General features: G+C 32.8%; 1 protein-coding gene across 1 annotated transcript; it reads left to right on the forward strand.

The window, feature by feature from the left end:
• The first annotated feature begins 1611 nt into the window (after positions 1-1611).
• Positions 1612-14424, forward strand: LOC134241191 (ubiquitin-related modifier 1-like). Its single transcript, XM_062723268.1, has 4 exons — positions 1612-1965; positions 12100-12170; positions 14174-14255; positions 14343-14424. Exons 1-4 carry the CDS (start codon positions 1937-1939, stop codon positions 14422-14424), a joined length of 264 nt encoding a protein of 87 aa, XP_062579252.1. The 5' UTR covers positions 1612-1936.
• The last annotated feature ends 734 nt before the right edge of the window (positions 14425-15158 follow it).

The following is a 15158-nucleotide window of genomic DNA, read 5'->3' on the forward strand; positions in this document are numbered from 1 at the left end:
TCAGGAGAAATATTTTGCTCTTGAAAACTCACTACATGGTCTTCCAGACCCAGTCTTCTCAGGATTTCGTCCATTTCACCAAAACTTGCCTTTTACTGTTTTCAAATGAACAAAGTCATACACATGTGTTTGCATTTTTTAGCGGGAAATTGATCTACATATTGCCTGAAAGTGACTTAACAAAACGTATTCGAGTATACTGTTAATATAAAACTGTATGAAGTATACAATAACCTATTATACGTTGATTTCACAAAAAACAAATACTTTTAGACTACATATTGTACGAAACCGACGTAGTGATGTTAAGTTTTGACTAAAAGAAATAAGCTTTTGGCTGCATGTTATTTGGAGATGTATTAAGTATTTTAATTTGATGGCCTAAAAAAACTTCTGTATTACATGTTATATAAATTGGACTTAATGATATAAAAAATAGACTACATGTTATTTAAATTGGACTTAATGATATAAGGAATAGACTACATGTTTTATAAATTGGACTTAATGATATAAAAAATAGACTACATGTTATATAAATTGGACTTAATGATATAAAGGATGAACTACATGTTATATAAATTGGACTTAATGATATAAAAAATAGACTACATGTTATATAAATTGGACTTAATGATATAAAGAATGAACTACATGTTATATAAACTGGACTTAATGATATAAAAAATAGACTACATGTTTTATAAATTGGACTTAATGATATAAAAAATAGACTACATGTTATATAAATTGGACTTAATGATATAAAGAATGAACTACATGTTATAAATATTGGACTTAATGATATAAAGAATGAACTACATGTTATATAAATTGGACTTAATGATATAAAGAATGGACAACATATTATATAAAAAGGACTTAGTGACAGTAAAAGATAGACTTGCATAAAGAATTGACTTATTGTTATACTTATCCGACTATGTGTTATTTTAATTTGACAGCATATTATAACTTCTGTACAACATGTTATATAAATTGGACTTAATGATATAAAAAATAGACTACATGTTATTTAAAAAGGACTTAATGATATCAAGTATAGACTAAATGTTATATTAAATTGACGTTATGATGTGTTTTTTGTACTACATAATATATAAAACAGACTTAATGATCTAAAAGGTAGACTTAATATTATATCGATTTGACACCATCATGTATATTTTGTACCCTTAAGACAGTTGTGGCGTTCCATATGGTTCGATTGTCAATTTTTTTTTTTTTTGATATATTTTTTTTAATTCAAGAAGATTATATTTGTAGCAGAGATATAATTATTTATGTCTGTGTTTGTAGTATACATAGCATATAATTATGAATTATTTTAACACCATGCTAATTATAATACCGCCATCTAATTAAGTAATTATTGTTGGCTTTGACTACCAACACGTCAATTAATAAATTCTCACCTTCTGATCTCCAACAATTAAATATTTTTTTTTAAATGGATAGAAATGGCCTTCCTGTCTGATATCTGATTTTCCTGCCGTACGGTAAATACCAGTTTAGGCAGGTGGTACATCTGATTTAGTAATAAACACACAAATTTGTCAAAGTTTTTACGTATTAATGAATTCATTTAAACCTAGAAAATGTGCCTGAAAAGTTTGAATAGTTTCTGTGCACCTTGAAAAGAGAAATCGCCAAAAATCAAAATCCCTGACCGTCGGGCTTCGGGAAAACTAGATATACCGCTTGCCGTTACTACTCGGCGCTACTTCCGTCGAGGCCTCATCTACACATGAACAGAGAGACATTTGATTTTTCATTATTTTTGTGAGTAAACAAACTAAAATTTGCGAGACTTAAAACAGAGGGAAGCATCCGAAGAGTTTGTCTGTAGGAGTTTACCGGAGACACACGGCGTTGAAAATTAACATTCTACTTTTCATCAGTTTCATTTTGTGGGATGAAAATACCAGTTGCCGTTGAATTCAGGTTTATATATATATATATATATATATATATGTGTACATGTGATCAATAGGGGCCTACATATACATTATACAGTAACGCTATTTATCATATCATTGCATTGACAGGTCTTGAAGGGGACCACGGTGGTTTGGTTAATAGCTATGATCTACAGCGTCGTGCCATAAGTATTCGCGGAAAAATGGCGGACGTGATCTGAGAGTTATCGCGCTTGCAACATAAAAGTCACCCAAATACAACAAAAACAAAACAAACGCTTACCTTTAGTACTTTGTTAAATGTCCCTTGGATCGTATACATGCCATGATGCGTTTTGGGATGGATTTATAAAAGTTTTGAATATATTCTATGGTGAAATTCTGCCAAGTGTGTAAAATAACATCGAACAACTGATCAGGGGTGGTAATATCTCTGGCGTGATTTTGGATCTGTCTTTTAATTCTATGCCAACAATTTTCAATATTAATGTCCGGACTCTGGGCCGGCCACACCATACCCCGAATATTATTTGCACGTTTATATTCCTCTACAACACGAGCTCTATGTACCGGCGCATTATCGTCTTGAAAAACGTAGTTGTTTGCAGGAAAATGTCGGGCAATAACAGGCCACAGATGATTGTCAAGGATATTTATATATTTCTCAGCATTAATGTTACCTTGTACCTTGCATAGAGTCCCTGGACCATACCAGCTGATGCATCCCCATATCATTACGGAAACTTTGGGTTTTGAAATCGCATACATGCACTCCGGACGGTACGATTCCTGGGCGGATCTCCAGACATACACACAATTATTTTGCCCTATAACAACTTGAGATTCATCACTAAATATGATAGGTTTCCAGTTTTGTTCAACAGTCCATCTTTGTTTGAGTAAACACCATGCTAAACGTTTCTTTCTATTTACTTCTTTGACAACCATACGTTTCCTCACTACTCTTCTGTAAATTTTGTTATTATGTAAAATCCGCTTGACTGTCCGTTCACTAATAGGTTCACAATAATTTCCATCATTAAAATCAGTTGTTATGTCCTTCAAAACACTTCCAAGGTTCTTCCTAACCATACGAAGTAATCTTACTTCACCACGTTTTGACACTTTCCTGGGACGTCCCGAAGGAGGAGCTCTTTCCACACTTTTTCGCTGATGAAACGTTTTCAAAATTGATCTACATGTAGATTCGGGAATTTTCATAATTCTTGAGATCTCACTTACTTTATGTCCGTTTTCTTTCAAATCTATAATCAGCTGTTTTACCTCTAGTGACAGTTCTTTTGATTTTCTACCCATCTTGTTTACAGTCCGTAATATTCGGCAGTCTAACTTTAGCAGACGTCAAACATGACATCGCGGTAAACTTTGACCTTACGCAGTTTCGGGGATGATGTCAAAATACAAAAAAGCGATTGCATAATAATTTAGGACGATTTGAAAAAACGCGAAGCGTGAACGTTTTACGACGGCCGCCATTTTTCCGCGAATACTTTTGGCACGACGCTGTAGCTGCAAAATTGTAGCTATGTTGTATGTTAGTTCGCCCTAAAAATCGGTTGCCGTTCGCCCAAATTCCCATTAGCCCAGAGTTCGCTTGCCCTAAACCTTGTTTGCAAAGGGTCTGTTCCAGTTCGCTGTATTTAATCAGGTCCAGTACAATCTCTTGATTTAGCTATATAGCTCTAAATAGCTATAGAGCTTTATTAAGCTATTCAGTATAGCTTAATTTAGCTATTTTACTACACTTTTTTCTTAAAGGTGTAATTTTCTCAGTATGTACAAAAAAGCGCACCTTGGTGCAGTGATGATATACAACTTTGAACTCTTCTTAAAATAATGCATGTAAAAATCACTAATCAAATTACGTCTATTTGAGAGACTTTGAACTCAAAGTTCTACAAGTTTTGGGGCTATATAAAGCAGTTGATACAGTTACTTCTGCAATGATATTATAATGGAGACCAATTATGTTCAACAAGATAATTGATTGGTAACAGTTCAGCACAATGAGAAGCAATCATACTTTTCCTTGCCTCAAGGCACCCAAGGTAGTGGACAGTTAGTCTAACAATAGAAATTTTCTTTTTGCTTAAAAGTATTCAAAAGCTGCAAAGTTAGAACTATCTTTGATTTTGGTTGTTGTTTTAATAGTCCATAGTACATGTATGAAGAGTCAAATACATGCGACTTTTTGTTTATTTTCAGCAAAAAACATTTTTGTGAAAATCTTTATATAAATAGCTAAATAACGCTATTTTGAATAGCGTAATAAAGCTATATAGCTATTTAAAGCTATTAATATAGCTAAATCAAGAGATTGTACTGGACCTGTTAATATAGAATAAGAATTTTCATTTTCCATCTTCTTATTAAATCATTTCTTGAGATCAAAGGGAGAGATTCTTCAAAGGTATAATCTTCTTTATTCGCTGTTCAGTTCCGACAATGGACTTACTAATGCTCCAAGTCCTTCAATTGTTTTCAAAACATAGCAAAATTCGTAAATATACCACAGATGTATTCCCCTAATTAACGTCGATATTAATCATCTAATTAACTATAATGCAAACACTAAGGCCTTCAAAAAACATTAGAATCAAATTAAAAATTAATTAAGACTAAATAAATATCATTCTTCGTATCATTTGAAAAATAAAAATCCCAAGTTTGAAAGAAATTAAAACCGGAATAGAAAATACATGTTATAATATTTAATTCATATAGTATTGGGTATATACAGCTGTATATAAATATAGGGCGAAGAAGATATTGGGCGAACAATATTTCGGTTGAATGGACTCCTGCTAACAGGTAGATCGAGCGAACGAACCCTGTACCCTCTCTGCTTGAGAAAATTCGGACAGATAAGGCAAATAGCTACAGATCCATGCATTGTACAGGTAAAACCTTTGATTAAAGCCGCTGATTTATTGTCTTGTTTGAACATATTTCATTGTATAATTCATACAAAGGGATTGGTAACAAGTTCTTACAACTTAGATTAACCTTTCCTTTTAATATATACAATAATTATAACTATACTAATAGTGATTGCCAGAATGATTACTGTCGCTCGCTTTAGGTATTATTTCTGGACTGTTTAGCTTTCTCCAGCTTTAAGAATGATACCTGATAATCGATAAGGTGAAAAACAATAAATGCTATAAATAATACCTGAAGTGAGCAACAAAAAAGCAGCGATGAAGGTTTTTACAACACTTGGATTTGTAGCTTTCTCCTTTATATGTCTGAATTTTATTAGGCAGAGAGTTACAGTTCTGCACCTAGTAAATAGCCAGACATCTTGGCCCAAAGAGACCTCAGCCCGTGAGATTCATAACTTGGGCCCAGAAAGGTTGGCCAAAAATTAATAACAAGCCGGACCATTTAAGACACACTCTCTAAGTATAAGAGATATCTCTCTAAGTACAGGAGATATCTAAGTACAGGAGATACATGTATCTCTAGAAGATATCTCTAGTTTAGGAGATATCTCTTTCTCATAGAGATCAATATCTCTTAAAAATGAGAGATATCTCTTTAATTTGGGAGATATCTCTATTTTTTAAGAGATATCTCTCTAAATTGAGAGATATCTCTGTAATTTTATGATAGATTTTATTTTCTGAATAAATAGCAAAAGGGCTTACCATGGACCTGTCATATCCAAGGTGACATTGGGTCGAGATGTCATTGGGCCGAGGTGGGCCGAGGAATTATGTCTGTATGTGGTAAAAATCTTTAAATAAACCTCCTCTTTACATGTACATGAATACCAAAGCCATGATGAATCAGCAGTAATACAATGCATGTGAAAAAATTGTATTGTATTTTCCATTGCAGTTTCTATTTACTTGTGGATCTCGATCTAGAGACTCCTTTAAACCTTACAGCTTCCATTGATGTTTATCATGCACTTAGAATTAGTTTTTGAAATAATTTCCAGGCAATGGCTTGTGCCATTTGAATATATTTTAGATCTGACAATTGACTGCCGTCATGAGAAAAGGGCCCTTATCTTTTGACGTCACAATGCACAGAAAACGACGTCAAAGTCACAGTATTGTAAACACGGAAGTAATTTTTGTTAACTGCATTTTGTAAACAAGAAATAAAATTGAATTTCAAAGCGTAACAAAAATTTGAAACTTGATGTGGACATTTTTTAATAGGCATATGATATATTTACAATTTAGTACGTAATGTTTTTTATAATTTTGTTTAAGTATTTAACTTAATGTAGATATACGGGGCACTGTACATACACGTTACTAGCTATGGAACATGTACAGCGATCTAAACGATGTCTATGCATGACTGAATTAAAGATGCTGCATATTTGTTTTCTGAGCAATTTACAAACGCTTAATTGAATTTTGAATTCATGTTAAGAAGTCTTAATATTAAAAGTTATATTCCATACACATGTATATTTCTTTCAGATTTTCTATTTTGATTATCTATTTTATCTAGATTATCTATTTTCTGAAAAATAGATACCATAATTTAAAACGTATTTAACCATTTCAATTTTAATCCATAGTTAATCATACTGATATACCCCGATAGCCATCCTTCGGTGAACTGTCGATTTTAAAATGTGTGTAAAAAGTGGGGGGAGAAGACAAGCCAAAAAATCTCCGAATAAAAAGACCGGTAAAAGTTAAAGCTAAGAAACATAATCCTTCTTTGATTGAATAAAGATACTGGTACATATGTAACATGGGAGATCCAAACCTTTTACATAAACAATAAATATTTTTTTTTGCTAAATTAACAGTAATAGCTAGAATATTCCAAGGGAAAAAATACGGATGATGGGCATGCCAAGAAAATTTTGCTACAATAAATTTTGTTTCAAATACTAATTTGTAATGATCAAATAAATACATTCAAAGGAGTTGTATGGTAGAAATTACTATTGTTTCAAATTTCTGAAATTGTTACGATGAAATGAATGAATGAAATCCCACTGGAACCTATTTTGCTATATGTTAAGAAATTAAATACAGCTTCATGTATTGTAGACTTTTCCTAAAAGCATTATACCCAATGTTGAAGAAATTAACAATATTACATCGACAGTGATATTATGAATAATGAGGATATTTATAAACCGAAAGGGGGAAAATATTGCTAAGCAAAAAGACGTACGAATTAATTTCTGGATAACATCAATTACATCACTGAAAGAGCAAAAAGTATGTGTCAAATTGTTATGGGTGTAATTTCCAAAAGTTATGAAAATGTTTAAAATCTTTAAAACTTTAATGAGCGTGAAATATATATATCACTGACTATTCAAGATATGAAATAAATAAGTCACATTTTGCGTTGAAATCTTCAACTCTGATACATGTATCAAAATACCCGGCATATCTCGACATTAATTTCTTAAAGTTCCGAGATAAGACTTTATATCACAATCCTAACATGACTCTACGAAGAGTAATTAATAAACAAAGGCAAATTTTTCTTCTTCTTTTAAATAAAATATTGGCCATTACAGTCGCAGGCAAGTAGCAACGGAGGTTGGGGTGTGCATTGAAAGTCCGCACCCCAACCTCCACACACACATACACACACTTTTTGTTACATCATATAGTAAAATTCGTGCACTATAGGGCAAAAGAATAAGGCACTGTATAATGCTTGATTAAGAAAATTTGATACTGAAAGAAGACTGAACCTTAACCCCTCCCCCCCCCCCCCCCCCCCACACACACACACACCCCTAACGGCGAAATTGGATTCGAGTTTCGACACACACACCTTTTATTTTATATGAGTAGGTTTCTTTTAAGGTAGATTTATTTTTTTTCCTAATTGACCCCGTCCTTTCTTTCAATTGAAACGAGTTGTGTGGGGACAGGCGAAGGTACCAGTCAAATTGTTTTTTTTTTGTTTTTTTTTTGATATGTTTGGTATGTTTTGAAGTAATAACTAGGGAAAATGGTTTGCCTAAATATTTTCAGCGAAAGAGAGTCAAATTAGAGCGGTATATTATTACTTGCTTAATTAACAGCATCGCCTCGTACTAAAAGCATTAATGAATGTTGGACGTAATAGTTCATTATTGGATAAGACAATCGCATCAAAATGTATATGTTTAAGTGAAACAGGGTACAGGTGCCACAAAATTTAAAAAAAAAAGTTAATGTGCAGAAATATTTCTAAACGATTTAATTGTGATTTACTTTTTAAAAAATAAAACGTTAAAAGACGGTTTGAAATTGAGGTATAAATTCAAAGAAAGTTTCAATTTAAAGTGAGTTACGGTATATAAATCATTCAGCTTCATTTGTCCTTTATTAGCCTATTTACTACGTTTCTACTCCATAACTAAGACAGGCGACGAAAATGATTTGTATAAACAATGGAAACTTAGAGCTTTAAACATTTTAATTTTTAAATAAACTATTCAAAAAACGTAACAAATTTAAAATCCGCTTGAATGGAAGATTGATTGATTGATTGTAATTGTTTAACGCCCCTCTCGAGAATTTTTCACTCATATGGAGACACAACCACTTGCCGGTGGAGAGCTGCAAATTTTGTCGTATACTTGGCACTCAGGTCTATTGAGCAGGAAAGGATCTTCTTCGTGCCAGCACCTACTGAGACACGGGAACTTGGTTTATACGGTTTCGTCCGAAGGATCGGTATCCACGTCTCACAGTGGGATTCGAACCCGCGACGTAAGGATTGACTCCTTACTTCATTGCATGGAAGAAGTGAACGTATATTTTTTCATGAATGTTTATAAAAGGAATAAACTTTTTAAAAAACAAGTTTATATAACTTGGCGTATCTGAATTTATTATTTCTCAATTGAATTCTTCGGTGATACAAAAAATACATGGTGTTTCTTTTTTATCGTAACAGTTATAGGGAATAAAGTTACGTGCGTGTGTGCTGGTGAGTGGATGCTGTCTCATAAGATTTTTTTTTTTAAATATAAGGATCGATGTGCTTTTTGCAAGGGGTGTCCCGTTTTGCGCGCGGTGTCCTTCTGCATCGGATCCTCTCTCTCTATATATATATTTCTTTTAATCTTTAAGTATTACAGGTGCTTTATATATTTTATAAATTAAATTAGATTACTGTCTATAAGAAGAATAATTTATATGGATATAAACAAATGCTATTTTCCTACTGATTATGTTATAAAGCGGTCCAAGATTCTGTCTAGACCTCCCCCCCCCCCCCCCCCCGCTTTATCTTTACAAAATTACCAGATCTGCTCTAAATTAGCATGAAAATAGTAATAACTAGGAGACTTATTGTTCACAGAACAATAAAAGATCTTTCCAACTTTTTAAGTGTTTCCGAGTCATTTGGAGAAAAAAAAAATAGAAAAAAAAAATGCAAAACAAAAAAATGCTCGCAGCAGGATTCGAACTCGGGACCTTCAGATCTACGCTACAGAAACACGTGTATTTATTTGTTTGTGGCACAATGTAGTGAAGAATAATGAATAGATCTGAGAAACACGATTGGTGTATAATGAAAATGCCGATTTCTTGTAAAAACATTTCATTTGAGTTTGTTTATACTTTGAATAAATTGAGTTAATGATACAGAGCTTATTATACATTCGAACTTCCGTGTCGGCACTGTGTTTACAATTTATGAAAATATAGGTGCGTTCGTTTTGACACATATGGTGAACTAGCTCATAGGTAAGATTAAATGATCATCTCTATTTGGATTGAATTAATAATTATCAGCGTAAATCAAACTTGAAAGATGCATTTCATGAAGAAAACTGTGTCACTGAGAGGGTGGAAATCTATTTGATGGGAAAATTCGCTATTTTCCAGATTCATTCGATTAATATATTAAATCTAAATAAAATCATAAAAAATTTGAGGTAGGATCAAGGTCAAAGGTCAAGGTCATTTTAAGCCCCCCCCAAAAAAAACCCGTATATAAGCAATTTTGATACTTTCCCAATGACCTTGACCTTTGACCTTGACCTAATCTTCAAGGTCAAAGGTCGAAAGATCTCATGCATTGTCCACATGTCATTACGACTTGTCGTTAAGAAGTTTTCAGTTCTTCGTAAACATGAGAAACTGCCAGTGTCAATAACTGCTTAAAATGGTTTACAAATTCTTTCGCATTATTAGAATGAGACGTGTACTAAATTAGTCGCAGACATTGTTGAAGGTTTTGTACCTCAACGGTTTACGGTTTCGGAGGAGTAGCGATAACAAGGGTTTACACTGAAAGGGGCACTAACTTTTAGAGGAATCAATCTTAGGGGACAAGCATGAAATCTCTGAAATGGTTTTAAGAGTACATACTAAAGATGTAAAGATGTGCAGAATTTGGTGAAGGACAAAAGAGCTATAAAAAATGCTTAGTTTTACATATTTTGAATGACCTTGACCTTTGACCTTGACCTAGATTTTAAGGTCAAAGGTCAATGAATCTTTTGCAGTTGGCCCCATGTCTCTACGACTTGTCGTTGAAGAAAAGATCTTGATATTCATAAACATCGCAAACATTCAGGGAGAATAATTCATTACAGGAGTTTACGAATTCTTTCGAAAAGACAGATTGAAGTGTCTACTGAATAAGTCGTAGACATTAGTTAAGGTTTTGTAACTCTACGTTTTACGGTTTCGGAGAAGTAGCGATAACAAACATTTATTGCGAAAGGGGTCGTAACTCCTTGAGGGGTCAGAATTCATATACGCAGGGTCAACTGCGAAAATCATTTACGAAGTACATTCTTATGGTCTATAAACCTTTTCGATAAATCTTGAAACTCAAAAACACGCGGCGGAAAAATAATAATAATAACTAGGAGACTTATTGTTGGTCTTTCCACCTTCTTTGAACTCTGTTTTATATCTGACTCCTTAAAAATTAAATTCCATGAAAAAGAAACCAAAACTCTCTTAAAGCATAGAAAAAATGAAAATTTAAAAAAAAAAAAAAAAAAAAAGAATGACCTTGACCTTTGACCTTGAAAAAAAATATTCAAGGTCAAAGGTCATGGGTCACAATGCAATTGACCCCATGCTTCTACCACTTATAGTTTTCAAGTTATAAGGTTTAATAGTAAGTACAAAGAAGTTAAAGGGCAATAACTCATTTAAGGGGTCATCAGATTCTTTTGCACTTATACAATGAAGTTAGGTCTAAAGACCCTTAAGACATTAGTGAAGGTTTGGTGTCTGTAGGGTCTACAGTTTCGGAGGAGTAGCGATAACAAGGTTTTTCGCACAAGGGGCAATAACTTTTAAAAGGTTTAATCTTAGGGGACAAGAATGAAATCTTTAAAACAGTTTTAAGAGTACATATCACTGATGGATAGACATTAAGTATATGTTGAAAGACAAAAGAGATACAAAAAGAGCTAATTTTCTCATTTTGGGAATGACCTTGACCTTTGACCTTTACATGAATTTTTAAGGTCAAAGGTCAATAAATCTTTTGCAGTTGGTCCCATGTCTCTAGGACTTCTTGTTTTGAAAATTTTTAATTATTTGTAAAATTCAAAAAGTTTCAGGGGCAATAACTCACTGAAGGGGTCAATGAATACTTTCGCAATGAATCATTGGAGTGTCTACTAAATTAGTCAAAGACAATAGTGAAGGTTTCATTTCTCTACGGTTTATGGTTTCGGAGGAGTAGCGATAACAAGCTTTCTTGCGAAAGGGGTAATAACTCCGAAAAGGATCAAAGTTCATATACGCAGGGTCAACTGCGAAAATCTTTTATGAAGTACATTCTTATGAACTAAAAATCTTTTCGATAAATCTTGAAACTCAAAATCACACGGCGGAAAAATAATAAAAAATAATAAAAAAAAGAAACAGAAGAAAATCAATAGGTCTTTCCACAGAAAGGTGGAAAGACCTAATAAACAGAACAATTTCAATAGGTCTATTTTTGGACCTCCTCACTAAAATGCTCATAAAATAGGGGAAAAGTGAGATATTTTCAAAATTAATGTATATTTGCATTTAGAAAGAGTCCGGCTATCAAAATTTACCAAAAAGTCAATTTGTGAAAATTTGACCTTAAGGGCCCTTTTTGTGACGGCAGTCAATTAACTTTTTACAAACCATACCATATTATATTATTCATTTTCCCTCATATAATTTAGTGAGTTCCATTTCAGTGGTGGGGCCGAGTTGTTGTTCGACAAAGTGAAAAAGCATGATGTAGAACTGCCAAACTCTGAGAAAAAATGTAAGGAACATATTTCCCAGGAAGACTGAAGTTTATTTTTAGCTCTACTGGTCAGAGACCAGAAGCTATGCGATAGTAATGCATCCGTCGTCCGTCCGTCCGTCTGTCCGTCTGTCTGTCTGTAAACAATTTTTCAAAATGCTACTCCCCCTACAGTTTTGGTCTGATTTCAATATAACTTGGCACACAAGTAGACTACACTAAGATACATAATTCTGTGCATCGGTTTTTGATTTCGATGAACAGTGTTGCCGTGGTTACTAAAAATAGAAATTTCTGTGAAATTCTTTCAAAATGCTACTCCTACTACAGTTTTAGTCTGATTTCAATGTAACTTGGCACACAAGTAGACTACACTAAGATACATAATTCTGTGTATCGGTTTTTGATTTCGATGAACGGTGTTGCCGTGGTTACTAAAAATAGAAATTTCTGTGAAATTCTTTCAAAATGCTACTCCTCCTACAGTTTTAGTCTGATTTCAATATAACTTGGCACACAAGTAGACTACACTAAGATACATAATTCTGTATATCGGTTTTTGATTTTGATGAACGGTGTTGCCGTGGTTACTAAAAATAGAAATTTCTGTGAAATTCTTTCAAAATGCTACTCCTTCTACAGTTTTAGTCTGATTTCAGTATAACTTGGCACACAAGTAGACTACACTAAGATACATAATTCTGTGTATCGGTTTTTGATTTCGATGAACGGTGTTGCCGTGGTTACTAAAAATAGAAATTTCTGTGAAATTCTTTCAAAATGCTACTCCTTCTACAGTTTTAGTCTGATTTCAATATAACTTGGCACACAAGTAGACCAAAATAAGATACATAATTCTGTATATCGGTTTTTGATTTCGATGAACGGTGTTGCCGTGGTTACTAAAAATAGAAATTTCTTTGAAATTCTTTCAAAATGCTACTCCTTCTACAGTTTTAGTCTGATTTCAATATAACTTGGCACACAAGTAGACTACAATAAGATACATAATTCTGTGTATCGGTTTTTGATTTCGATGAACGGTGTTGGTTACTAAAAATAGAAATTTCTGTGAAATTCTTTCAAAATGCTACTCCAAATACAATTTTAGTCTGATTATAATATAAATGTGGCATGCAAGTAGACTGCACTAAGAACATAAAGAGACTTAATCAAGGATCATTATTCTATTTATTGCTGTTGAAAAGTTTCAATTTCCAACTGCTTAAGTACTTTTCTCTTCCTTTGCTATAAGTACAAACCAGTAGAGCTTCAGACTTCTGGTTTTCTTATAAATTACTTGGGCAACAGTAATTATTAGTTCACAAGAACAAACTGCTCCAATAAGCTTTTCTAATCAAAGTTTATGGTGTGTCTTTGGAGTAATTAAGACATGAATGAAGTTTGCAGGATACAATGTAATCCCAATGTCCTCTATGCCTAGCTCCAAGTCTGTCTAGCTCTCTTTCTGTAGAGTTAAAAAAATCTCTAATGCCAACTTGTGTTTTTTAAAATTTGTGGATATATTTTGCTATATGCTCCACATATTATAGATTAAATTGTCTTGATCTCGCAATTTTTTTACACTGTTGTGACTATTTGAAAGATTCTTTTTCAGTATATACTTTTAATTATTGAAATTTTTTTTTTTTTAAATTTAATGTAGTTTTGACAAAAACAGAAGAAAGCCTTTATTCAGAGAAAATGCAGACTAAACTTTAAATATGAATTTCATTATCCCCCCCCCCCCCCTTTGGGACCTGAGGGTTGGTCAAGGCTTAAACAATCGAATTGGTGCCGTATCTCTCTCAATTTCTGGACATCAATCAGTCAAACTGTTGGCAAAATTGCAATAAGCATTGCAATTGAACCCTCAATCAAAATTTTGAAATTCATGGCACAAGGTTATTAAAGGGTTCTACTTCTGGAGTTAGGTTGGTTGGGATAGGTTGGGGTTTTAATGATCATACAGTGAAAATGCATTTGTATTCTTTTTATTGTTTTATTTTTTTTTTAAATAGGGAAAATACGTCATCTTTTGACATATATCAGAGATAACCTACTGAAAGAACGTCCAGAACTATTTATGCAAGGAGACACAGTGTGAGTAGAACATGATTTAAATTTCCTTTCTGTCTACATGCTCTTTTGTGTTTTAATTGTTTGACTCATTATTCTTTTCTTTTTCAGAAGACCTGGAATCTTGGTGTTGGTCAATGATGCAGACTGGGAACTACTAGTAAGATATTTATATCAACAGCCTCTTAATTAGCTTAAAAATGCAATTTATTAATATAAACTTAAAGGTAGGATTCTTCTCTGGTTTCTGACTAGATGAAATATCAAAATATATTTGCTTATATAGTGTTGAATAATTGGGAAAATTTCATAATCGATAATCGGTCAAAATCGGAGAAGCTTAATCGATCAATGATTGACTTAATTGGTAATTAAAATTTCAAATACAAAATTCTATTTCGTTATAGCATTTATCATTTATGGAACAAACTAAAAATAAAATTTTATCAAGTTTATTCTAATGACAACTTTTTGTTGTATAAGAAACAAAGAAACAGAAAAAAAATTACATGTTTCCTCATAAAAACTAAAAATGTTTGTCACGACATCAGATTTTGCATTCCCTAGTTAGAATAATCTAACTGTGTCTCGGTAAAAGCCCTCACCACAGTTAGAATACATCCCATATACTTGCAATGTACTATAGCAAATCGGAGCAGATCCGCTCCGAAACAATTTTGAAGAATATAAAAGGATTTGCACTGGAAATAACTTCCAAATTAATCAAAACAAATCTGACTATATTTTTGGGGGAATGGTGGCGTATGAAAATATCTTTTCTGCCTCTCAAAATTCTTTAAAGACAATGAATTTAGTTTTAATTTTTACATAATCAAAAACTTGAAAAAAAATTCAAATGAAAGTTAAATTAATAATAAGGGACTTACGTTTCAAAATGTATAAAATAAATATGATTTTCCAAACAAA

The sequence above is a fragment of the Saccostrea cucullata genome, unplaced genomic scaffold (assembly GCF_032062105.1).
Source record: "Saccostrea cucullata isolate Sc308-1 unplaced genomic scaffold, CSIRO_AGI_Scuc_v1 ctg2486, whole genome shotgun sequence".
NCBI lineage: Eukaryota > Metazoa > Mollusca > Bivalvia > Ostreida > Ostreidae > Saccostrea > Saccostrea cuccullata.

Excerpts from the sequence above, each read along its gene's own strand:
- LOC134241191 (XM_062723268.1), top strand. The coding sequence starts at position 1,937 with ATGAAAATACCAGTTGCCGTTGAATTCAG. Across the intron at positions 1,966-12,099 it reads CCAGTTGCCGTTGAATTCAG|TGGTGGGGCCGAGTTGTTGT; the intron begins GTTTATATATAT and ends GTTCCATTTCAG. Across the intron at positions 12,171-14,173 it reads GCCAAACTCTGAGAAAAAAT|GGAAAATACGTCATCTTTTG; the intron begins GTAAGGAACATA and ends TTTTTTAAATAG.